The sequence below is a fragment of the Crinia signifera genome, chromosome 8 (assembly GCF_055691185.1).
Source record: "Crinia signifera chromosome 8, ASM5569118v1, whole genome shotgun sequence".
NCBI classification, from domain to species: domain Eukaryota; kingdom Metazoa; phylum Chordata; class Amphibia; order Anura; family Myobatrachidae; genus Crinia; species Crinia signifera.
The window spans coordinates 138,165,949-138,190,983 of record NC_139224.1 but is presented as its reverse complement, the minus strand read 5'-3'; the positions used below and the strand labels follow the sequence as shown (position 1 = coordinate 138,190,983).

General features: G+C 43.3%; 1 protein-coding gene across 6 annotated transcripts in view; it reads right to left on the bottom strand.

Annotated features, from left to right (window-relative positions):
- The window catches only part of SEC16B (SEC16 homolog B, endoplasmic reticulum export factor), a 169,219-nt gene that overhangs the window by 102,121 nt on the left and 42,063 nt on the right, over positions 1 to 25,035 (bottom strand). For all 6 annotated transcript variants that reach the window (XM_083157257.1, XM_083157258.1, XM_083157255.1 and 3 more), the window contains 5 exons: positions 18,213 to 18,348; positions 16,893 to 17,120; positions 9,667 to 9,764; positions 9,183 to 9,264; positions 2,623 to 2,740 (listed from right to left, as the gene is read on the bottom strand). In XM_083157257.1, coding sequence (XP_083013383.1) covers positions 2,623 to 2,740; positions 9,183 to 9,264; positions 9,667 to 9,764; positions 16,893 to 17,120; positions 18,213 to 18,348 — 662 coding nt within the window. The remainder of the gene's footprint in view (positions 1 to 2,622; positions 2,741 to 9,182; positions 9,265 to 9,666; positions 9,765 to 16,892; positions 17,121 to 18,212; positions 18,349 to 25,035) is intronic.

Here is a 25,035-nt window from a genome sequence, read left to right as displayed (position 1 = left end):
AATAAGCGCTGACTGACTACGCTAACTGCATAACGCTGACTGACTACGCTATCTACGTAAGCTCCGGCTGGCCGTGAATGGGCGTGAAAACGGCGCTGATACTGACAGGGACGCCTGACTGACTACGCTAACTACATAAGCTCTGGCTAGCCGCGAATGGGCAGGAAAACTATGCTGATTCTGACAGGGGCGCTATGCTAACTACGCAACTGCCGCCGTGAAACTACACAAGTACCAAATCAAGTAACAAATTTTATGTTACTACATTTTGTTATTTGTACTAGTACACAATACCTGCATCACTCACATAAGATTACCTTGGAGTCCAGAGCACAATACAAAACAGTGCTTCCTCCCTTCTTCTGATTGCAGGATGCTCCCTAGAACAAATTACTTCAGCTGTGAGTTTAAAGTTTTACTCAAAGTAAAGGTGCCCATACACGTGCCGATTCTGGCATGTGTTTTGTGCTAAAATAGCATCGCATCGCATTGCATGTGTTGTGCATGCCATTCGCATGCAATGCAATAAAAAGACAGTACAAAAAGTATGTGCAGCACATACTTTTTGTACTATGCGATGAGATGCCACGGGAGCGCGCATCTCAAAGCAAACATCGCAACGGCAGCATCGGCACGTGTATGGGCATCTTCTCACAAAATATTGATGTAGTATATCAAAATATTGGGAAACTAAGTCAATATTTTGAAATAGCAAGTCAATATTTTGAGACAGTTTCTCAATATTTTTAAAAACTTTTTCAATATTTTGACATACTAAGTTAATATGTTTAGAAAGTTTCTCCATATTTTGAGATATTAAGTCAAAATTTTAGGAAATTATATCAATATTTTGACATACTAAAGGTGCCCATACACGGAGCGATAACTTGTGCATTTTGAACTGGATTGCTTTGCATCTAATTCAAAATGCATGTAAAGCACTATGCATTTTGAACTAGATGCAATGCAATCTAGTTAAAAAAGCACATACTTTCAGGGTTGCCTATCCTCCCGCATTTAGCGGGAGGGTCCCGGTTTTTCAATCATCCTCCCGCTCCCCCGCAAACCCCTCGGTTCCTCCCGGTTTTTGTCCCATTCCATAAAAACCTGACTGCGCATGCGCGACCGCGATGTTCTGGGGCTTGCGTGCGCGAAGTTGTGCTGTCCTTATGTCCCTCACGATATTTGAATGCCTGCCACCGCGGGACTCTACGTGGTGCGGAGAATCTATATGGTGCGGCAGCAGGAACAGGAACAAGAGTGGCGGCGGCAGCAGCAGCTTGAGCGGGAGTGCTAGGAGGAGAGGCAACGGAGAGGGAGAACGAGGTGCGGCAGCGGCAGGAGGGACCAGGAGAGCCGGGCAGCGGGAGCACGAGTGTCAGACTCAGCAGTGTAAGGAGGGGCAGCTGCAGTAGTAAGTCTAACCAACGTACAGCTCCCCCACCCACTAAGCCTGCTTCATGATCTATTACTGTTGTTCCTTTCTCCCACCTACTACTACTGGCACCCAATACCTGCTCCACCCCTCATGTCCTGTCCTGTCATGAACATGTGCCCAGTAATCCACTAGCTGTCTGCCTGCCTGTGTATTCCTACAAGGGGCACTTAAAGTTTTATAAATTGTGTATATATATATATCTATATATATCTATATATATCTATATATATATATATATATCTATATCTATATCTATATCTATATCTATATCTATATATATATATATATATATATATATATATACACAGGGCTATTTTTCAGCAGGCTCCAGCAGGAACTGAGGTCCTTATTCTAGTTCACTCTTTCTGACAAAATATTTCTTAGATGGACAAAACCATGTGCACTGCAGGTGAGGCAGGTGTTACTTGTGCAGAGATAATTAGATTTGGGTGAGGTTTTACACCTGCCTCACCTGCAGTGCACATGGTTTTGTCCATCTAAGAAATATTTTGTCAGAAAGAGTGAACTAGAATAAGGGCCTCAGTTCCTGCTGGAGCCTGCTGAAAAATAGCCCTGTATATATATATGCCCTTTGGTTGAAACATGACACGCCCTTCAATGGTGCGTGCGCTTGGTGCAAATCTCCCTCAAACTGCCTTTCAAAAGTAGGCAAGTATGCATACTTTATATGCTGTGCGATGGGATGTGCATGGGAGCGAGCATCCCATTGCACCTCCTGTTGCTCCGTGTATGGGCACCTTTAGTCAAAATTTTGATAAAGTTTCTCAATATTTTGAGATACTAAGTCAAGATTTTAGACAGTGGCTGAAATGGGCTTCCATATTAAACAGAATGGTAAAAAAGGGGGGAAAAATAAGGGAAGGTGGGAATAGAAAAAAGTAGCTAAAGGGTAAAATGTAAGTTGGGGGCCTTTGCTGACAGCTAGCAGGGTTAGATTTGAACGGTTCAGAAGTTACTCAGCCACACATTCATGTTCTTTCCCTTTATTTTTTATAAATGATTTATTTTCTTTTGGGCCTATTCTTTTTGTGGTCACCTGTCTGGGAGGAAATTTGCTGAATTCAATTCAATATTTTTCTATGTAGCATTTCCTATAAAACAAAGTATGGTTTAGTGTTTACATCTTACATTTGAGTGGGAAATGAAGGTACAGACAATCTTACCTAAATGGTCTCCCATGGTGACAATAGCCCGTTGGTTCACCTCCGGATCTGCCATTGGATTGGAAAGCATTACCGCCAAATGAGGTCTCCAGTCTCCCCACTTTGTGTCTCCACTGCACTGTAGTAGGAAAAGTGTAAGTGATTTAGAGATACATCTTATGGACAACGTGATTATATCTATGGCAAATGGGAACTATTTGTTTTTCTCAGGACAAGGACAAGATATCAAAAATCCAAACCTAAACTGTCCTCAAACACAATGAGATTTATTTGCTAAGATGGGAGTTCTGTTTCAGATGGGATGTTGCCTACAGCAACCAATAAGAATCTAATTCTTATTTATTTAGCACCTTCTAGAAGAAAATAGATCAAATCTGATTGGTTACCCATAGCAACATCCCATCTGAAATAAAACTTCCATCATGGTAAATAAACCACTATGGGTGCAGTTTATTCAGATCAATCTTGGCTTGCTTTGGTTATGGTTGTAGTCAGGGGTTAAAGTGAGGGGGAACTGGGTGGAACTGAGTTCCACCACCTCAAATGGTGAGGTGGAACATTTTAACCTCCACATTGGCCTTGCACAGTAATTCTCACAGAAAAGCATTGTAGTTTGCAGGGGGATGCCAAAACCCTACCACTAGCCCTAATGGGGGTAGGGGAGGGGGTTTAATCAGGTGGCATAGAGAAATGAGTTCCCCCACCTCTGCATGGCCACTTTCAGCCCAGTTTCCAATTGGGAAAGTTGTCAAGGTTACAGCTGTTGCCTACATGAAGAAACTATTTCATAGGCTGCACCATTAGATTGCAGCCTCGAATCTTACTAGTTACCAGTGAGATCACAAGAAGATTCAGAACTTATGTTCATGAGGACTGACTAATATCCTTAAGGCCTCACTAATATTTATGAGGCCTGATTAATATTCATGTCAGCCTGAATTTTCCTAATTTTTAGTTCAAGAAAAGGGACTCAAAATAACGAATACATGGTCATCTTTACTTAAGACAGACTACTGTCTTCAACTTAAAACCAACCTTTAAGAAACAACACTTATTTTTAGATAATTCAGAAATGACACATTGGAACTGGTTCCTATACTTGTTCCACCTTATCCGGGACCTTAAAACACATAATGGGTAGATTCAATGGCCCAAACAAGTTTGAGGTCACACAGTGGCATAAGTTCATCCCAGTTGTACAGATCCCAGAGGCGAGATAATTATTGGTGCCCCCCCAAATAGCTCAACCAGTAAGGTGTCCGTCTCCAGTAAGACAGGTCATGTGTTCTAATACATAGTATGACACTTGCAAAATTGATGTTAGGAGGGGCAGTTAGCCACAGAAGCGAAAGCGATTGCTTTCTATTAATGCTGTGTACACATGGTGAGATTTGACATTAGATTTTGACTAAATAGTCAAAATCACATGCAGATCACATACAGATCGCATGCAAATCACACAGGTTTTTTACCTTGCGATCCCAATGCGCGCTCCCGTGACAGCACAAATCGAAACCCAGATAGACAGGGCAGCAATGACTATATATTGCAGGCATGTCCAAACTGTGGCCCCCCAGCTGTTGTGAAACCACACATCCCAGAATGCCTTGCCATAATTTTAGCATTCCCTAATACAGGGCTGGGCAACACCGGCCCTCCAGATGTTAGTGAACTACACATCCCAGGATGCTTTGCATTAGTTTTGCTATGTGGCCATGCTGAAACTGATGCAAAACTAATAGCAAAACTGTGGCAAGGCATGATGGGACTTGTAGTTTCACAACAGCTGGAGGGCCATAGTTTGGACATGCCTGGTATAGTGCAAATTGAATGTAGATTGTATGAATTGTATGTAAATTGTATGTAAATAGTACAGAGTTAGCAAATCTTAAGTCAAATAGCAAGGTAATCTCACCGTGTGTACACATCATAACTGATTCGAATTGGCAAGGGAGGAGAGGCACCCATTGCCTCCCAGAGTTACGCCTCTGAAATCACATGAGTATTTTTGATTATAAACGATTTAACTCCAATGCTCTTTGTGTCCGTTTCAGTCATTTATGCAGAAAAATACCAAATAATTGTTTTATTTTTGTTTAAAAGAATCTTAAGCAATCTGTATTTTTGAATGACCCTGAAAACCCCTTGGCTTTATTTTTACACTGTTTACCATCTGTGCTCCAATGTACTTTAAGGAACAATTGTGTTATCCACAGTAACCTGCCAAGCAAATGTAATTAAGGAGTATTTTCATCACCTTGGGGTTTTTGAAAGTTTGGTGCTTGGCTCATAAACATATTCTTGAATTTGCCTTATTTAAGGCCAAAATTCAAGATATCGACAAAATTGTTTTTGATGGGAAAATAACACCAACATCTGATATAATAAGTTTTGGAGTAAGAACAGACTCTTGAATCTTATAAACAAACATTCTGCACAAACTCACAAATTTTAAAATATGTTTTCCAATCTATTCTAGCGAGCCATTCTAAATACATTTCTATGAAGCTTGCATTTGCAAAACGGAAATAGCCGGCTGCAAATGGCATGATAACTTGGTGTCGTCAGCTCACCCGAGTCAGGGCTATATCAGAATGTAGAATCTAACTGCTCTAATGTAAACAGGAGCCGCACAATCAGAAAGTCTGATGGCCACATTTATGAAAGCTGTTCCATAAATAAAATATGCTATAACCCATCACAGTCAATCTGTCATTCTGAAACTCTGACATAAAAAAATGATAGAATTTTTTGCAAAGACTTTTACGGTCAAAACATCTATTTCTTTTTTATCTAAGCTATGAACCTGGAAATATTAAAGTAGGCACGCCTCCGGTAACAAAGTCAAGGCCACCGATTGTGGGAGGTATTTATTTGCGCCATATATACTCCAATTTGAATGGAACGGAACTATGATCTTTGCTAGCGCAAGGTAAAATAGGATTTGGTCAAAAAAGAAATTCTAAAAATCAAAAGCTGCAAAAACTAGAGTGGATTTAGATTTTTACTTGCTGTGACATCACAGGACAGATTCGATGTAATTGAACATATTGTCGAAGAGCAACCGTTGTATTCATTCCCACCAAGCAATGACAACAATCTTAACCCTCTTGAATACTCTGTCCCTACACACAATTTGGTGTAAATTTATTGTCTCCATAATGCATATGTAGTTCTAATGGGTAGGCCGACCTAAGTCACCATATAAATAATACATAGATATACCCAGATGCCTGCACACCGCACACCCTGCACCCATATAAGTAATTAATTACATTTTAATGGTCATAATAAGTTTTCTTACTAATAGTCACCCTATATCTCATGACAGCTTGGGTTCCCTACAGAGGAACAGTGGTTGATAGATGAAGGAGAATTGGGGTAATTGTACAGAGCACAAACTGACAATACCAGGTTCACACATAACTTGCTAATATGATGTTTTGGGGATGATTTATCAGTACTAACCCATAACTAATGATTTGAGCAATCCTATATACAGGAATAAATGGCTAGCACTGCTCCTCATCTCTAAGGGGGAAATACAGTAATTTGAGTGCTGGTAGCTAATAGATGGCACCCAACAGATCAATTCAAGTGTTGTTCTATTCGGGCTGGCGCACCAACCATTGCTGAAATTTCTGTTATGTTCTTCAGTCATTTTAAATCAATAAGAACTCCCGAGTGATACCAGTTGGTAATTCTAAGAAGATACTTAGGCTGGATATACACTTGGCTGACCAATCTACCAATTTGTAAGATTCATGCATACGATCTTGTGCATACACACTTTCCAATTGTCGGCCCTATAAGTCTGGCCAGTAGACCAGTTTGACTATGCGTGCCCACTTGTCATGTCATATTCAATTAATCCTGAGGCCCATATATTATTCGTTTGGTCAGCAGATGTAACGATATATCTACATGTGGATACATATGGAAGACTGGTGGTTGAGATGCTAGCGTTCACCGACATCCCGGTGGAGGAAATCCCATAGTTACTTTCCCCCTAAGCCTCCCTACCCACAGCCTAACCCTCTTTGCTAGTGCCTAACACTAACCCTCATACCCTGCCACCTAACCCTACCCCCGCCCTTCAGTCTAACCCGCCTTCTATGTGCCTAACCCTAATCCCCCCTAACCGTAACCTTTCCCACTGCAGTGCAACCCACCTAGTGCCTAAACATACCCCCCCCCCCCACCCCTTCCCCAGCCTAACCCTAACCGACCCTGGCATAGTTACATTTGGCATCCCAACAGTGATGATTCTGGTGCTGGTCCCCTGGTGTAGGCAGTATTGTGAACACCGGCATCCCGCTGAACGTATCCCTCTGCATGAAATATCGGCATCCACCCTGCAGAAGGGCCAACCTGATATGTCTGTGTACAATGATGTTCAGAAATATATCTGCTGTCCACACAGACAGATGCACTTAACAATATTTCATTATTTAGCTGTATGAACAAGATATTATATAGTGTGTATCCTGCCTTACCACTTCGCTGGTCAGTTCAGGATCACTATGTGCATGTGGGACCCAGCTTTGTCATTGCAGCAAAAGTTGCATCCAGTGGCAATTGCAGAGGTGGGAATAAATTCCAATAGACGAGCCACACCAACTGCCCTCCCAAACACCGCCAGCTGGGACTCACTGGCAATTAGTGTGGCTCCCCTATTAGAATTTCGGACTGCACTACAGCCCCACCTCTGGAACGCCCACTAGTTACGTCTTGTATTAAAACAAAGTCTGGGGGATTCTTTTGTAGTTTTTTTTTTATTATTTGTATTGAAGAAAAATATTTAGAGCATGATTGCCACTTTCTTCCTGAGTTACATACAGTGATAGTACCTTAGAAGGTAAGTTATAGATGCATGCTAAACTAAAAATAACACAAAAAACCTTGCATAGGTACCAGGAAGGTCTGGTTGGGATAGAGGGGAGGAGCCTACCTCACTTCAACAGAATTTAAAGTGCCAACTTCTAGTTACACTCACTCTTTAGCCCCAATGTAAAGCAGACTCCAGTGTCTCCCTGTGAATGAAATGGAGAGTGATAAACAGTCAGCCAATCAGCTCCTAACTACCATGTTACCTGCTGGGTTAAAAAAATGAGAATAGGAGCTGATTGGCTGGTTGTTTATCACTTTTTGAAGCTTGATACATCTGGCTCACTGACTGCAGTTTTTCCATAGACCATGATATTGTTCTTTGACAAACAAGCCTATTTATGCACATTGTGTACAAAAACAAATATTTGATGGTGAACAATTTTGTGAAGCACTGTACAGTTATCAAAGGTCACCTTTGACCAAATTATCACTGTATCTGGCGGAATACATGCTTGGCTTCACAAAGAATTACTTTCAAACAGCTCTCAGACAGAGTGTTTAATTCGGCAAGGAGAACATACTGTATGCAAGATTACAAAGGGTAGAAAATAATATGGTCTTGATTTACATTTAATGTTCCGGTCAACACGCGGGATTACCTTGAGCCACAAATTTGCATTTGCTAACATTAATAAAAGCCAATGTATTTGTTTTGCTTGGAGTAAATGATATGCAAAATGCAAGTTATGGAAATAAAAGTATAAACTACTGTAAATACCATATCTGTATAAATGCTTAATTCTTATGTAATATACTGTACAAACAAAATATTATTATGTATATTATTAGTTGCTTTTATACATAAACAGATTTCCTAGGTGACTTCTCAGATACAGTAGTTAGGGCTAGATTTATCAAAGCTTGGAGAGTGGTTGAGCAAAACACAGTGTGTCCCCCCCCCCCCCCCCCCCCCAATACACTGCCTGCGATGTCTTGCAGCATGGTATGGACACCCGATAGCCTGCGAGCCGCCGGGACCTTCCGGGCTGCAGGGCGCATGTGATCCGTTGTGATGGATCGCATGCGTCCCTGCTTCCCGCCCGCCTCACCACCAGCAATAATGGGTGGTCGGACGGCCTGCTGGTCTGACTACCTGGTCGGGTCCGATGCGCACGGGACCACGCATCGGACCCGACGGCATGTCAGGGAGGGACGATTTGGTCCGATTTAACTGAAAGCGGACCAAATCGCCTCAGTGTATGGGGGCCTTTAGATGCAAAGCAGATTCATGCTTATAGAATTATACGATTATTTACATTACTGTGTGCTTTATTCTGCTACATTGGGCATAGGGTGGCCAATTCCTGGATCAGGTATTTTGGGATTAGACTGGGCATGCTTCTCCTGTCCCCAGCTTTGCGCAGTGTGACATGGTCAGAGATCACGCTGCACAGTCTGCACAGCCTCCAGCCTCGCTCTCGCCCATCCAGCTCCCGGCCGCACCGCCCACTCGGCTGCACCACACCACCCGCTCAGCTCCTAGCCACACCACTCTGCCTGCCTAGTGTAAGTAAATATTCAGGGCGGCTGGGCTTTTTTTTATTAGGGAAACCAATCCCAGGTTGAGCATTTTTCAAACCCAAATCCCGGGATTGATAGAATGCCCCGAGATTGGCTTCCCAGAGGTTTGTAGAATGTATCATCGAGATACCAGAAAAAAAATAACTTACTGTCACAGCTTGCGGTGTACGGCCTGCCATAAGCTGGAACAGAGTCTGCAGCGGGTCATTAACAGCCAAAGTACTAGTAAACCTGAAAAAAAAAAAAAAAAACAAGCAGACCCCTCATTAATAATACATTAGGAACCACACTGCGGAGGAAATGAGATGAGATAGCACATACTGAGAGGCTAAACCCATCTGCAAATCACCTCTGATCAATTCCCCACCTGGAATCTAATGTTTACTCAATCATTTCCTGTGCTGTCGATGCTCAATCAATTATATTCTCTACAAGTAATGACTGACCTCAACCAATTAGTTTTTATTTTTACAGGTAATGACCAATCTTTTAGATGTTTCCTCTCTCTTCTAATTACAAGAATGTCAAACTAAGCAAATCCCTTTCTCCGCTAGTAACTCATCACTCATAATCAGGCTTTCCTTTCTGCGGCGGTTATTAGGATGCTGACAAATCAGATAATATCACACTTGCCTCGCCATTACTCCACTGTACGTCCGGGAGTCCATCTTGCTAGACAAGAACAACGCATGTCCCCACAGGTGATTCTTCATTGCCCAGTCGAGAGCCTCCTTCGTAGTAAAACATGAAACGCACTATTAGTACAGCGCCAACTATGTAGATGTCATTTTCAAGGGATGAGAAGTACCAATAGCAGCCAGGGCAGATAGCTGAAAGGGCAGGAGAAAGCAGAGTGCAGATGTTCCAGATGCCTTTTCTCTGAGGGTGATACAAAGGGGCAAATTTACGAAGATGGGAGTTCTATTTCAGATGGGAGGTTGCCGTGGGCAACCAATCAGATACTTTCTATTATCTTCGAGAACGTGCAAAATAGAACTCCCATCTGCTAACTCTGCTAACTCCTCTGTTTCCCCGAGCCTTAATTTGTTGCCATTTTTGCCTATTCATCTGATATTTATGTGCGGGATAAACCAAAATAATTCATGAAGCTGATGATTAACCTGTAATTGGGTAGTCATTAAACTCCCATTGTTATATTTCCTTATACGTCCCCTATTTTATTGAGCACAGAATCAGTGTTTCTTATATGGATCCCACAAGCCCCCTAAAATATAACAGAAAGAGGTTTCGAATGAACAGTTAACATTCAAATGTACTGTAGGCATATTTTAAACTGTCAACCTGGTTATTATTTATTGATGGTTATAATGAGGAGAGGGTTTTTTCTTATCTTTTTTTTACTTGGAGGCCCATTATGCTAGTGCAGACAAGCAAGGTCTCAGTTCCCGGACTACTGGGGAGTGGGAAATCCGTAGACAGAAGGTGAACTGTGGTTCATCTATATCTATGAACATCTAGAGAAAGTAAATTTTTTCAGTAAAAAAACTTGATGGAAATTAAATATGCTCAAATGGGATGTTTTGACAGTAGAGTTAAAAAAAAAAAAAACATTTCCTTAAACAAACCATATGTATGTACTATGGGGAGTCTCATAACAGTCAAACTTGGCAAAGTGTACGGGTATAAGACTTCAGAACCCTAATTTATACGCCTCATGAAGAGCATAGCTTTACACAAGTGGCTAAGAGGTGGATGCAAGGAACAAGTGGTACCTGTAGGCCACTACAGACCTATGGAGGAAAGCCACACAGGAAGTCCAGTAACTACAGTACTTAAGGCCTAATTCAGACCTGCTCACTAGGCAGCATATATTCGCTGCCTAGCGAGCAGGTAGCACTAACCACCAGCCTGATGAACCACTAGCACGCACCTAAGGCCTTGATTGGATTCAATCCGATGCGCACAGTTATACACATTGGTTTGGATCAGATGTCAAACAGGTCCGATATGGCCAGTTTTCATATGATATATCGGCCTGATCTGTAGGAATCTGATGAAAACAGGCCAAATCAGACCTGTATGTGGGCACCTTCAAGCTGCCCATACACAGAGCCGTTCGCCAGCATCCGTTCTGTACTATGCGATGCGCGCTCCCGCGCATCACATAGTACGGTACAAAAAGTATGTGCTGCACATACATTTTTTGTACTAGGTACACATCGTATCGGATCGCAGTGCATGCACACTGCATGCACTAGGGATGCGATCCGATCCGATGTGTGCTGTTTAAGTCCCAAACGGATCCGTTAAACGGACCGTGTATGGGCAGCTTCACAGTAATCACATTCACATAAACATCTAGGATAACAAATAAACAACTCTATAAATCCCTGAAGGTCATACCTCAATACACTCATCACACTCAAAACTATAAAGGGACCCATTCATCACTTGGGCGAATCCCAATGGCCATTCTGAATTCTGTTGATCGTGGTTGTTGGGTGATCATCAAAATAAACATTTAAAAAATCCTGACTCACAGATTCTGGCAATGTTTGGGTCGAAATCAGCAAATCCAGAATTTTCAACATGTTGGATTTTTCCGATTTTTTTTTAACCAAAGCATCAGTACAATGCCAAATTGGGCTGATTGATTGTTGATGTACGGGGCTGAAAAAAGGTCAGATTGAAACATCAACCTACTGATTGTCCCACCTTGCAATAGTGACAGAATAGACACCTACAGTATCTCAAGTTTGACTAAAACCAGTCAAACACTCTACTCGCTGAGCTAGTCGGGAGATTACTTAAATCAGAAAAGGTACTTGTGTATTTTGGCGGCGCCCATCGCATCGCATACCATAACACATACGATGGTATGCGATGCGACGCGATATCGTACTATAGTGCACGATGGCATACAATTTTGAAATTGTATGCCATTGTACATGGCATAAGATGCCATACGATGCGATGCGATTAAACATTGTATAAGCACCCTAATGGGTGCTTATACAATGTTAAGCACCCAAATGGGTGCTTACAATGTTAAATGCACCCCCACGCCACCCCCCACTATAAACGTGAACCCGAAGCGCGGCGTGGAGTTGAGAATAGAATAGTGTGGCGAGCGCAGCGAGCCACCGAGCCCGAAGCGTGGCGAGCGCAGCGAGCCCCGCGTGGGGACGCGGATACCTTCACAGGTAAACGCGTCCCCTCGCGGGCTTCACAGGTGTCCGCGTCGCCACGGACACCTGTGAAGCCCGCGAGGGGACGCGTATAACTGTGAAGGTATCCGCGTCCCCTCGCGGGGCTCGCTGCGCTCACCACGCTTTGGGCTCGGTGGCTCGCTGCGCTCGCCACACTATTCTATTCTCAACTCCACGCCGACGTGGATAGTGGGGGTATAAAAAGGTCGTAGGACGCGTACCGCCGCCCCTCGTGGGCTCGCTGCGCTCGCCACGCTTCGGGTTCACGTTTATAGTGAGGGGTGGCGTGGGGGTGCATTTAACATTGTACGCACCCATTTGGGTGCTCAAAAGCACCCTTTAGGGTGCTTATACGATTTTTGGTCGTATAGGGGGTCAAAATCGCGTCGCATCGCATCGCATGCCATCGGGTGCATGGCATGCGATGCGATGCGATCTGTTCGTCGTACGACGGACATCGGGGGCGCCGCCAAAATACACAAGTACCTCAGAAAATTGGCAAGTGCCACCTGCAGTGCAATGTGTGGTGGCAAACTCCACATCATCCTAGTTACGGTCATGCTGAAATGTATTATTGAATGCTAAAAATTCAGTATGACTACAAAAACCAGAGCACAGTTATTGCACCTGTTGTTGGAAAAATAAGCAACTCAGCTGCTTCGGCAATAACATCATCTGATGCACAGAGACGCCAAGATGTTGGTTACTTATTCAGTAATGATGTTCATGTGTGATAGAAATGCATCATTTTCATGGTCACCTTATAGCTTTCATTTTATCTAGCAAACAGTAAACACTAAAGGCCCGTACACACAGGGCGATTTGGTTCCGCTTTCTAAGCGATTTGACTAGATCCAGGGGCGGATTAATGTCTGTGGGGGCCCTGGACAACAAAATTGTGGGGGGGGGCCCACAGACAACACCCCCCCCCCCCCCCCCCTCACTCCCGCAGACACATCCCCCCTCCGGGGAGGTTGGTACCTGGGCAGCACTGGGGGTCCCTGCAGTGGTCTGAGCAGTCAGCGCCGTGGTCCCTGCAGTGTATGGGAAGTTAGCGGTATTGGCTACTGTGATTGGCTGAGCGCTCTCTCAGCCAGTCAGCAATTGGCTGAGAAAGCGCTCAGCAGCCAATCACAGGCTGCCCATTCATTGTATGGGCTTTTTTTTTTATTTATTACTGACAGCTCCCGGCCGGCTCCCCCTGCCTGGCTCTATGCCGCCTGTGTCCCCCGCAGCGTCCCCAGCCCCCCCTGCTCCCACCAGCAGCCCTGCTCGGTAGCCCTCCCCCCCCCCCCTGCTCCCCGGGTTTTTTACATGTGATAAATCGAGACGATTTATCACATGTAAAAAATGGCACATCAAGTGCCAATCTAATCAAGCTCCCCCGGGGAGCAGCAGGGGAAGCTCAGGGGGAAGTCGGGGGCGACTTGTCCTAAGGACAAGTCGCCCTAGTGTATGGGGGCCTTTAGAGCCATGGTAGGAGAATCAAACCCATGACCTCAGCAACACAGCCTATATGGAAGAAGGAGGAACATCGACAGTAGTTGCATTGCTACTGCTACACAGACTGGATGCAGCAACAGTAATGCTGGTGCCACGTTTCTCTACTTACATGAAGTACACTTACACACCTCAAATATATACCCATGCCATTCTAGTGTTTTTGCCACCACTCCCCTTTAACGACCAATTGGTCCCTTCCTATCAATCACTCACCAATCCTTACTGTGAACCCATTTGCAAAGGTACCTTGACATGTGTGCAGCACATGCGCAGTCTAATGATAATCGCTATATTGCGTGAACATCGATGCACAGTAATCATGCGAGCATGAATTCAGCCCATAGTTCACATTAGATACAAATAATAAGACATATAATATAAACATTCAACACACAAAAATTAAATGATGTCAAATTGCCCCTTCACTCATATTTAAGACATAGGTCTACACCAGGGCTGGGCAATTGCGGCCCTCCAGATGTTGATGAACTACACATCCCAGCATGCCTTGCATCAGTTTCAGCATGGCCACATAGCAAAACTAATGCAAAGCATTCTGGGATGTGTAGTTCATCAACATCTGGAGGGCTGCAATTGCCCAGCCCTGGTCTACACCAAAACGTTTTTTCAAGAGGAAACACATAACATCAAAAGAAAACAGGTTGTTGCAAAGTGATAATAGAAGGACTAAGGGCCAGATGTATAAAGCTTTAAAAAGTGATAAAGTGGAGAGTGATAAACAACCAGCCAATCAGCTCCTACCTGTCATTTTGCAAACCCAGCCTGTAACATGACAGGTAGGAGCTGATTGGCTGGCTGTTAATCCACGTTATGACTTTTTGAAGCTTGCTACATCTGTCCCTTAAAGTGAAGCTATTTCCTTTTTGTGTCCTATTCATTTTTATATGAACCTCTAAACCAGGCATGTCCAACCTGCGGCCCTCCAGCTGTTGTGAAACTACACATCCTAGCATGCTTTGCCAAAGTTTTAGCATGCCCTAATATAAAAACTGTGGCAAGGCCTTCTGGGATGTGTAGTTTCGCAACAGCTGGAGGGCCGAAGGTTGGACATGCCTGCTCTAAACCTTCAATGGACTGGGCAGAGAGTTTTTATGGTGGCATATCCAGTAAGTTTGTCTTTGTTAGGCACAGAGTGATGGAGGACACAATTACTGTAGGTACATTTATCCAAATAGAAATATATTTAATGCTTGTATAGGGTTCTGGTGTAGCAGATCGATGGCGTCTGGATCGACAGTAATGAAATATAGAAGCAAGCGTTAGGTCGACCGCAACTTGATTGACAGTTACTAGGTCGGCACAAGTTTTTCGCATTTTTTTGGTGTGTCTATTTATTATTTATTTATTAACAGTGTCTTATATAGCGCAGCATATTCCGTTGCGCTTTAGAATTTAAGACAGTGATACAACAAACTGGGTATTAACAGACAGTCAAACAGGTATGAGGGCCCTGCTCGCAAGCTTACAATTCATAGGGAAATAGGCATTGATACACAAGGCTAGGTGTTCTTTTGATAAAGTCCACCAGAATGCAAGGTTCCTGGCAGTTAGGCCAGGGATCAGGAGGATGCAGGGCCGGTGCCACCACTAGGCAGCTCTAGGCATTTGCCTAGGGCGCCGGCACCTGGAGGGCAGCAGATCGCCCCTCACCCCCAGCGAGCTGTGGAAAAAACTTGCTGGAGCGGTCAGGGGTGTCCGTGCGGCAGTGGTACCTGCGGTCAGGGGTGTCCGTGCGGCAGTGGTACCTGCGGTCAGGGGTCTCCGTGCGGCAGTGGTACCTGCGGCGCCGTCATGTGTATAAAGCTGGCTGCGGCCGGCGGGGTCCCTGCAGTGAATAGAAAATAACTAGCGCTATGCGCGCGGCGGCGCAGGAAGCGCTAGTTATTTTCTATTCACTGCAGGGACCCCGCCGGCCGCAGCCAGCTTTATACACATGACGGCGCCGCAGGTACCACTGCCGCACGGACACCCCTGACCGCAGGTACCACTGCCGCACGGATACCCCTGACCGCTCCTGCACTGCAGGGACACCCCTGGCAGGGATGCCGCCCGCCCCGCCCCCCCTCCCCCCCCCCCCCGCACCGGGGCGCCCCGACCCCGACTTGCCTGGGGCGCTCCGGTGCCTTGCACCGGCCCTGGGAGGATGAAAAGTGTAAAAAGGGAAGAGAGAGGATATGTGTGGCCTGTACAGTGGGGATGTGATTGGATAAGAGATTTATAAAGGTTATGAGGCTGGTTCTGGATTTTTATATGTCGGCATAGGTCAACATGGACACCCTATAGGTGTACAGTCTGCAGTTGCATGGCTCGCGGCTTCTAACTCTATGCCCACTTGGATGGTAAAGTATTAAAAACTTGTGTTGATCCTATGACTATCAATCACTTTCCCATCGACCAAACGCTTGCGTCTAATATTTGTTACTGATTATCTAAATGCTAATGACTATCTTTAGGTGTCTAATTAGATGCGTTCGACCAAGAGTGGTTGACCACATGACTGTTGATCTAGACACCGTCGATCTGACTATATATGCTTGTATAGGCCTATTTCACAGTACATAGATGATGGTACTTTTAGGGGGTATTCCATCTCGGACGATACTTCTGACAGACGGAAATATAGGCTATCAGTATTTAATCGTGGCCGTTTTTGGATGGGACTTTGTTTAATATCGAATCTGCATTGTCAAATCCACGGCCGTTTTCGACTTTCCAACTGTCAGAATGTACACTAATTCGACCTAATTTTGTCAGAAACAGAGGATATTTCCGCACGGCGGAAATATTGACCGGGATTGAATACCACCCTTCATGTCCTGTAGACATAAATATAAGAGACTGGTCTGTGATAAGTAATAATATATACAGTACAGAAATGTCAACCTTAGAAATGATGCAGAAGAGAACATAAGGTCTCTGAAACAAAATGATCTTTTTACAGTCATTCGCCCACATGCAGAGAATCAGGAGAAAATAAAAATAAATTCAAGTTATAAAGCAAAGTGAAAAAATACAGACAGGAGCAATGAAAGAGTATAGTAAGAGTAAGAAGCCAATAATCAGACAGTTATCAAAGCAGAGTTTGCCAAAGTAATAAGGTTTAGCAGAGTTGTCCAGAACACAAGCGTTGGAGATCCTGTCTATATTGAAAGCCGGGCAACTTGCTTTTTTTCGACCAAAGAATAACAGCTTAGTGAATTTTTCCATGGCCCGGGCAGCTGTGTCCGACGTAAATGGAGACTCCCCGGTCAGAAGATCCACTTGTGCACCATCAGGTATGAGATGTGGTTCCTCGCTTAGATAGATGAGGTCACTGTACTGTTGTTCTTTCTGGTATTTCTCCCGCTTACAGTCTTGGAGCAATAATTCTGCCACATCTGCCCCAGCAATATGCTAAATAAAACACAGAGAACACTCATCGTAAAAAAGACTAACACAGTGGTTCAAAGTTGTTTTACTTTCGTAAGTTCGGTAGCTAAAACATTTTTGGCTTGAGAAATGTAATGCATTGTGCCACCAACAGCACATCAAGGACTAGTCATAAAAATAAGTTATTTTTCCATATTAAGGCCTGTTAGTTCCTACATAACCTACACCTTTACATGCAATAATTATCCTAGTCCAGCTATTGCCCATTTCAGACATAAGCATGAAACCAGGGTCCGGCTTATCACTGAAAGGGTTTACCCTTGTTGAGAGTCCCAGGTCTGTGACCCTGCTCCCTACATAGGATTTTCGACATTTAACGCTTTAAGGCTCATTGAAATACTAATACTTTACGGTGTTATAAAGTTCTTATAGCCTTTCTTAACAAAGAAACCTAGATTTTGATCTCGGATGAGAACCACCTAGTCTGCCCATATATACTTACACACTAGGGTTAATTTTTGTCAGACACCAAATAATCTACAAATATATTTTTGGATTGTGTGAAGAAACCGGAGTACCCAGGGGAAACCCATGCAAGCATTGGGAGAATTTACAAACTCCGCACAGTAAAGGTGGTGGGAATCGAACCCATGACCTCAGTGCTCTGGGGCAAAATGCTAACCATTACACCCGCCGTACAGCCATCTGTTCTTTTCTTGAAAAACATTACGCCTTTACAAATGATCTGCAGTACCATATAATGTATCATAATTGTACTACAGTTTTCACTGAAGGTTTATAAACTTTTAAAATAAAATGCCTTGGGACAGGTGCTGACAATCAACAAGCCGCTAGATCCTCGTTGGTTTAATTCTCCAAATCTCTTCAACTCCATAATGCAAACAGAGCAATTAATTACTACAAGCCAGAACTCTTGGCCGAAAACCACATGCACAAAAGGAATCTGCATAATGTTAATTAAGGAAAACCATATTTACATAATATATGATGGACTACGCTATAAATGTATGTCGAAACAGCACTCTGTGGATGTTGCAAAGTGACATTCTTTCAGTGATAATGAAAGGCAGATTTGTAGTGTTGTGTTCCACGTACCCCATTCTGCCGACACATCTGCAGCAACACCTGCCATAGCAGAGCATCATCGCGGCTCCTTGGGCCCTGTGAACGCAGGCACTGGCTCACATTCTGCTGGCAATAGCTCATTACATCTACTTTATGTAAATCCTCCCTGTAGGGTGCCAAGACAGGGAAGAAAGAGAGACATTAGTCCTTATGGAATACCTACATTTATGTTAAATGTGTAAGTTTATGATGGAATAAACACACCATGCGAAATACGTGATTCTGTTGATCTAATGAGGTAAACAATTATAGCGACATCATCATTCATTATAATACCTTCAAGACAAATGATCTAAGACACTGACAAAGGGGTAAAAAAAAAAAAATCTATATGAGGTGAATTACTGGCAGTGACCACTAGAGACCGCTCGTCAGACCAAATTACTCCTTTGTGTGCTAAAAGATGTCATAACAGAAAGTGAAAGCAATTTTTCTAGGGACACTGGAAAATGGATTGGTTTCAAACTTGCTGGATGGTAGTTGTTAAATCCAAGGGATTATCACATCCAGGGGGAGGAGCAAGGCTGGGGGCCTTGCAGTTTCACTATCTATGCCACCACTGGTGGCATTTAGTAACCAGGTGGCGAGCGAAGTGGCTCAAAGCATGGCAAACAAAACAAGCCTGAGAGGGTCCGTGTGGGACCCTTCTTCCGACCTTACTCCTCCTCCTGTCATGTGTCCTTTAGCTCACTTAGAAAGAGACATACCCTTGCTGGATATGGAGAGAGGGAGCTGTGAAGACAGAGATTGGGGGTGACATTTAATAGGAAGTCGAATTTGACAGAACCATGCAAAGAGCATTGCGATCTGTGCATGGTTCTGTCCAAAAAAATGTGTAAAAGTAAAAACCCAATAGCTTTATCTTTCATTTACAATACCATGAGCCTGGTACCCAAAGCCCAGGGGCACCGGGGACAGCCCTGGGCTTCAGCCTGGGCAGGGGTAACTCTGGAGGGGGGACCCGTTTATTGGGGGGGGGTCCCCACTCCTCCAGGGTTCCTGCCTGGGATGACCAGCCACGGGGATGATGCTTTGGCTGGGGGAACTTGCATAAAAAGTTTTCCCCGGCTGTTTGGGCCTGGGGGGAACAGGACCCCTACTCATTTTGTCCCCCGTATTTTGGGAACCAAGACCGGCCCTTGAGCTTGGTGCTGGTTTTAGAAACCTCTGTTTTTAGGTCCCCTGAATTTCTAAAACTAGTACCGGGGTTGGTTATGCTCAGGAGGGGGGGACCTCATGCTGTTTTTTTTTCTTTAATATACAAAAAAGGCACATTAGCACGTCTAAGAAATCACACATGTCCACTAATTCGCACATTTTCATGACCGAAATTCGCCCCATATCGCACTTTTCACCTGCAAATTCGCATCCCATTAAATAGTCGATTTAAAAAAAAAAAATCAGATTTCAAAAAATGCGATTTTGCGCGATTTTAAAATTTTACTAAAAATAACATCCTTTTAAAGGTCATCCTGGAGGTAGGAGCAGATAGGGACTGGGGGTGGGCTTTTGAGGTTTTCGCTATTGCTTCTGATAAAAGGTATGTGCAATTAGAGGACATTAACAACCCTAGCTACATATTTGTTACTTTGTGATGGCTTTTGTTTCTAATTTTAATTCTCGTTTTAATTATTTACAGAATAAATGTGCTTGCACTGACATGGTTTTGTGCCAAAGTTTCATTGTCAGACATGTGTTATGGTCAGAGTACTAGATATATTCAGAGAGATATTATAAGGAGATGATGATTATAATGATAATATAATACAAAAGGGGAAAGAAACATACGGCGAGGCTGATTTCTGCTATTGACTTGTATTACTGAGCAAAAATTTCTTAATTCATTCTGTCCCATTTAAACTGACTGTTTTGTTTTCATAATGACCATTAAATTAATCAAGAACAAGGTACGTATTTATGGTAGACATATTACATATCTGAAATAAAACAAATAGATTTGTCTGAATAAAGAACAATGATGAGTGTATCGATAGCAATTGATAATAGAATAAGAAATGCCTTGAAGCCAGTAAGGTTTGAACTATGAAAAAGGAGAAGAGTTCATTTATATAAAGGAGGGTGAAAGAGTAAAGAAAGAGGGTTGAGATGCAAGGAAAGGGACTCAAACGGCTTGTGGACATGAGCGTAACTATAGTGAGTGCCATTGCTATGGGGCCCAGAGGCTTAGGGGGGTATTCAATGTGTGTCATGCTCCCGCAGCCATCTCCCGACCGGGGAGAAGGCTGCGGGCCCTAGCTGTTGGGCTCGTTCTGCCAAGAAAAGCCGGAAATAGTCGAGCTCCCGGCCGGAGCTCGTCTATTTCCGTGCTCAGCTCGTGGCCACGCCCCCTTTCTCGCTGCTCTGCGGCCAGGACATTGAATCCCAACCGCCGAGCTCAAGTCGAGCAAAGCGAGAATGGGACAGGGGCACGGCTGTCGAGCTTGCTCGATAACCGTACCCCTGACATTGAATACCCCCCCCTTAGTGGGGCCTGGGCCTAGGTTATAAAAATGTCCATGTTTCTACTAAGCAATTGGTGCTGATCCAATACAAAGCCTGAATTGTGTGGCATTACATTTTCAGTGAGATATGTGTGTGTGTAGTGGATGTTATAATGCTAATGTGTGCCACTGTAATGTGGCTTAATATAAACTGGAGAGCATTGTAATATGATCTGCTCATTATAATGTGGAGGCACTATAATGTTACAAAATAAATGGTTTAACTTTAATGTGGCATAATATGAAATGGAGGCACTATAATGTGGCATAATATGAAGAGGGGACACTGTAATGTGGCATAAATTGAACTGGGGACATTGCTGAAGAGAAGTTTATATCTAGAAGCATTGAGACAAGGGCCCATTCATTATGCTGCTACAGGACTGAAAAGGTTCTGCAAATGGTCAAGGATTTACTGGAAGTTTTGTCAGCGGAAGTGTGAACCAGCCCACAGTGGAATCAGAGGAGTGCAGACTATATTTTGTTGCAGTGGGTGTAAAAGGACAGTGGAAGCCCTACTGTAGGATTAGTAGGGGCTAGAGCAGACCTTAGCATAAGGGCAACAAAAGAAGGCATACGGGGAGAGGGCAGCTGTCTAAATGTTCACCCACTCTTTTGACCCAGGAGGAGAATGGAACTGGCAACACTATGCCATTCGAATAGTACTGACAAATTTGGGAACTCCAAAGCATACAAGGTTTTGTAGGTCTATGAATGACACAAGACAGATCCCTGGTCTTATTCCAAGATAAATTGGGTTCTTATTTTCTGTGGAAAAGAAAAGATATTAACTGGAATTTTTAAAGTTAAGGGTTGAAAGAAATATAGCACACACTTGGCGGGTTACTCATTTAGTCATAATGTGGCTAATCCAGAAGATGGGTATCCGATTTCAGGTGTCCCTTCTAATAAAGGGAAGAAGTGGAGATAAGTTAGCCATGGTAGATTACTTGTGTTTCTGTTAAACTTACATGGAACATTTATAGTTGACTAGTCAACAAATAATGCTGATTATTTAACTAAAAGTGCATAAACACTAAAAGTTAAAAGTTACCGATGTGCACGATAATGATATGGCTATGATCGTGCATATCGTCTAGTATTTCCGCACTATGGGCGGTATTCAATGAGCCTGATTCGCCATGTTTTTATGGCAAATTTGTGCTGTTTGGCGAATTTTTGACTAAAACGGCGAATCACCCTATTCAATGACCAGATGGCGAATACATTTCAAGGTTTTTTTCGCCATGATTCACTGAGTAGCAATCGCTATCTTTTTATGGTGAAGTGGAATGTGAACTTTTAAAATAAAGTGTTTTGTTTTTTACATTTGGTGTCAAAAAATCAGGAATTTTATTCTGAGGAGGGGCATGCTATTTTTATTCATGTGCTGTAAGCAGGGGGCACCAGAGCCGAGCCGCTCATTAGATATTCATATATTCACTGCACCCGATCGTTACATATGCACGATCGGGTGTAGTGAATATACCCGGTCCCCTGCTGGCACCCCCGGGGGGCAGCCTGTGCTGCCTGGCACCCGGGGAGCCCACCTCCCCCCACATACGCTCTGGGGCAGGCAGAGAGACTTCCATCTCCCTGCCTGCCACCGTCCTCAGGCTCCCTGCGGCGTTCGCCGCAGGAGCTCATATTAGCCGGTCAGGGGCAGCGAGCCCCTGATTTATTGAATACCGGAGCCGGCAAGGCTCCGGAACGTGGCGAATGTGCAGTGAATCCTAAACAGGATTCGCTGCACCTTGCAGGTATTCACATTGAATACCGCCCTATATCATTAACCATATGCTCTCATGAGGGTCTTTAATGAGGGCAATGCTGCAGAATGCAGCATGGCCCACAATTCCCCCATCACTCCAACCCCCCGCCATCACTGCTGGCATTGGCAAATATGTATGCAGGTGCCGTTGCACTAGATATCGCTGAGTACACACATTGGGCCCGGATTCAGGACCACTCACTAAGCAGCGGCCTTTCGCTGCTTAGTGAGCGGCATAACACCGACCTAATGACCACCACCCTGCCGCCGAATCCCTTCAGTAACATGCGAGGAGATGTATGCAAACACATCCCTTCGCATGTGGCCGTAGGGGAGAGAAATCATTTGATTGTCGCCAACCATCTAATGATTTCTCTCCCCTTCAGAAATAACAGTCAGTCTAGACTTTGGGTGTACAGCAAAGAGGGGACGGGCACTGACGCCGTTTGATGCCAGCCACCTGCCCGCTCGTGGTAGGCATGGGGCCACCAACGTTCGCAGAGGAACACCCAGCGTTTTCATAGGGAGCCCCATAAAACGTTGGGCGTTTCCCTGGTCCGGCCTGATCTCCCCATCCACCAGCCCCATCTGGAGCAAACGGCTCGACGAGTGTAAAACTCACCAAAGCCGTTCCCTCCGGGGGTCAGGCCCATTATGTAGTGTTTACCCACCTTAATACTGAGAATGTCGATGTTGGTCATAATGTCGACATTGACCACACCAACATTTATCATGTAGACAGGGATAGAATGTTAAAATTCGAGGTCGACATTGTTATTGTTGACCTTTTTTACTACATTCCTCATGACCACATAAGGCCATTATTTAGAATATTTCATTTTCTGGATCAGTTTTCACTAACTGCTTTTGTTCTTGAAACTTGTAAAAGAGATCAGTGATGAGATTTGCAATTATCACATTGTATAGTGGAATTATTTAGGAAGAAAGAGACGCCAAAATATCTATTTTCTAAAAAGTCTATTGGGATTAGATGATTAGAAGAATGTTTTTGTTAAATAGAAGAAACTATGTTATAAATACTGTGACCTTTTCCGTGATTTATTGAAACTTGGATGTCTCTTTTCTCACCCATGCGGGAGAGGTCTTTTACTGAAAAGCAATAATGTTTCCACGAATTTACCAAAATGACTTGATTGAAATTGAAATAGCTCTACTTGAAATAAACCTTTCCCAATAACCAAGGGAGTTTTCCAACTTCCAGACTGTGTTGTAAAAATTGTAGCACACAAGTATTTTGGCCAGTGACTGAATACAACTGATTATATAATACAGAATAAAAAGCATGCGGTAATATTGTTATGGCACTAATGTGATTCAGACAGAAAAGACTGTAAATTGCAATATCAAATATTGCAGATGGTAAAATCATTCAAAACAAAAAACAATGTGCTAATCCCCAGTTAGTAAGGATCAGATAATAATACACAAAAATACATGTGTTTATATATATATATATATATATATATATATATATATATATATATATATCTATATATCTATCTATATATATATATATATATATATATATCTATAGATATATATATATATATATATATATATATATATAAAAGTTTGATAGAAGAAGCAAACGCGGCACTCTGGGAATTTCAAAAACGTGTATTACAGCATAGAAAAAGCTTCCAACGTTTCGGGGTTTAACCCCTTTGTCAAGGATATTAGTGCATTAAAACATACATCAATGTGCTTACCTTTTATCATAAAAGTGAGGGAGTGAGCAGGTCACGCATACAGCAGCGTCGGCATCAAACAGGATGTGGGCGCGGGAGGAAGGTACCGAGCGGCGGATATCCTGCCGCTGGAACGCTGAGTGAAGCGCAAGCTAATAGTTGCTATAGAGATGTAGCGCAGCGTAGCTGTTGCCGCGATGCCGGCGCTGACCAAGCGTGACAGGCTGACTCTGTGGTGAAAAACAAAGTACATGTAAAATTGATAATAGCATAAATGTGAAAATGAAGATGCACCTGAAGAGACGATGCAATATTGAGTGTATTAGAGTGAAAATAAAACAGTGAAGACGTGTCATATACAACTAATGCAGGATTATCAAAATATTACATACAACACATAAAAGCAGAAAAGATACTTCACAGACATGGTATACTCTTCATTAAACTACATTTGAGTATAAATAGTCTTTTTATGATTAAGATTTGACATTGGTCGACTTAATCTGCGTCAACCTAAAGATAACTACAGTAATAATGAACGAGGGATCGAAAAATGGAAAAGAGAATACATCACAATGAGTAAGGGACAAAATTTGTGGGCATCTCTGCCAAACATGAAAGGTAGGTGCACTATCATGATTCAATGATGAAAAATATATGTTGATAATGTCAGTGTAACTGATGTCAGCAAGTGATGTAGGTCCTTAAGTAAATTTTAAACAAGGGACAACAAAAGATATAATGAAGGGAGCAGAATAGTAAGAGAAGTCGGAGATGAAAGAAAGCACACCAGGTGGTCATTAACCAACGTT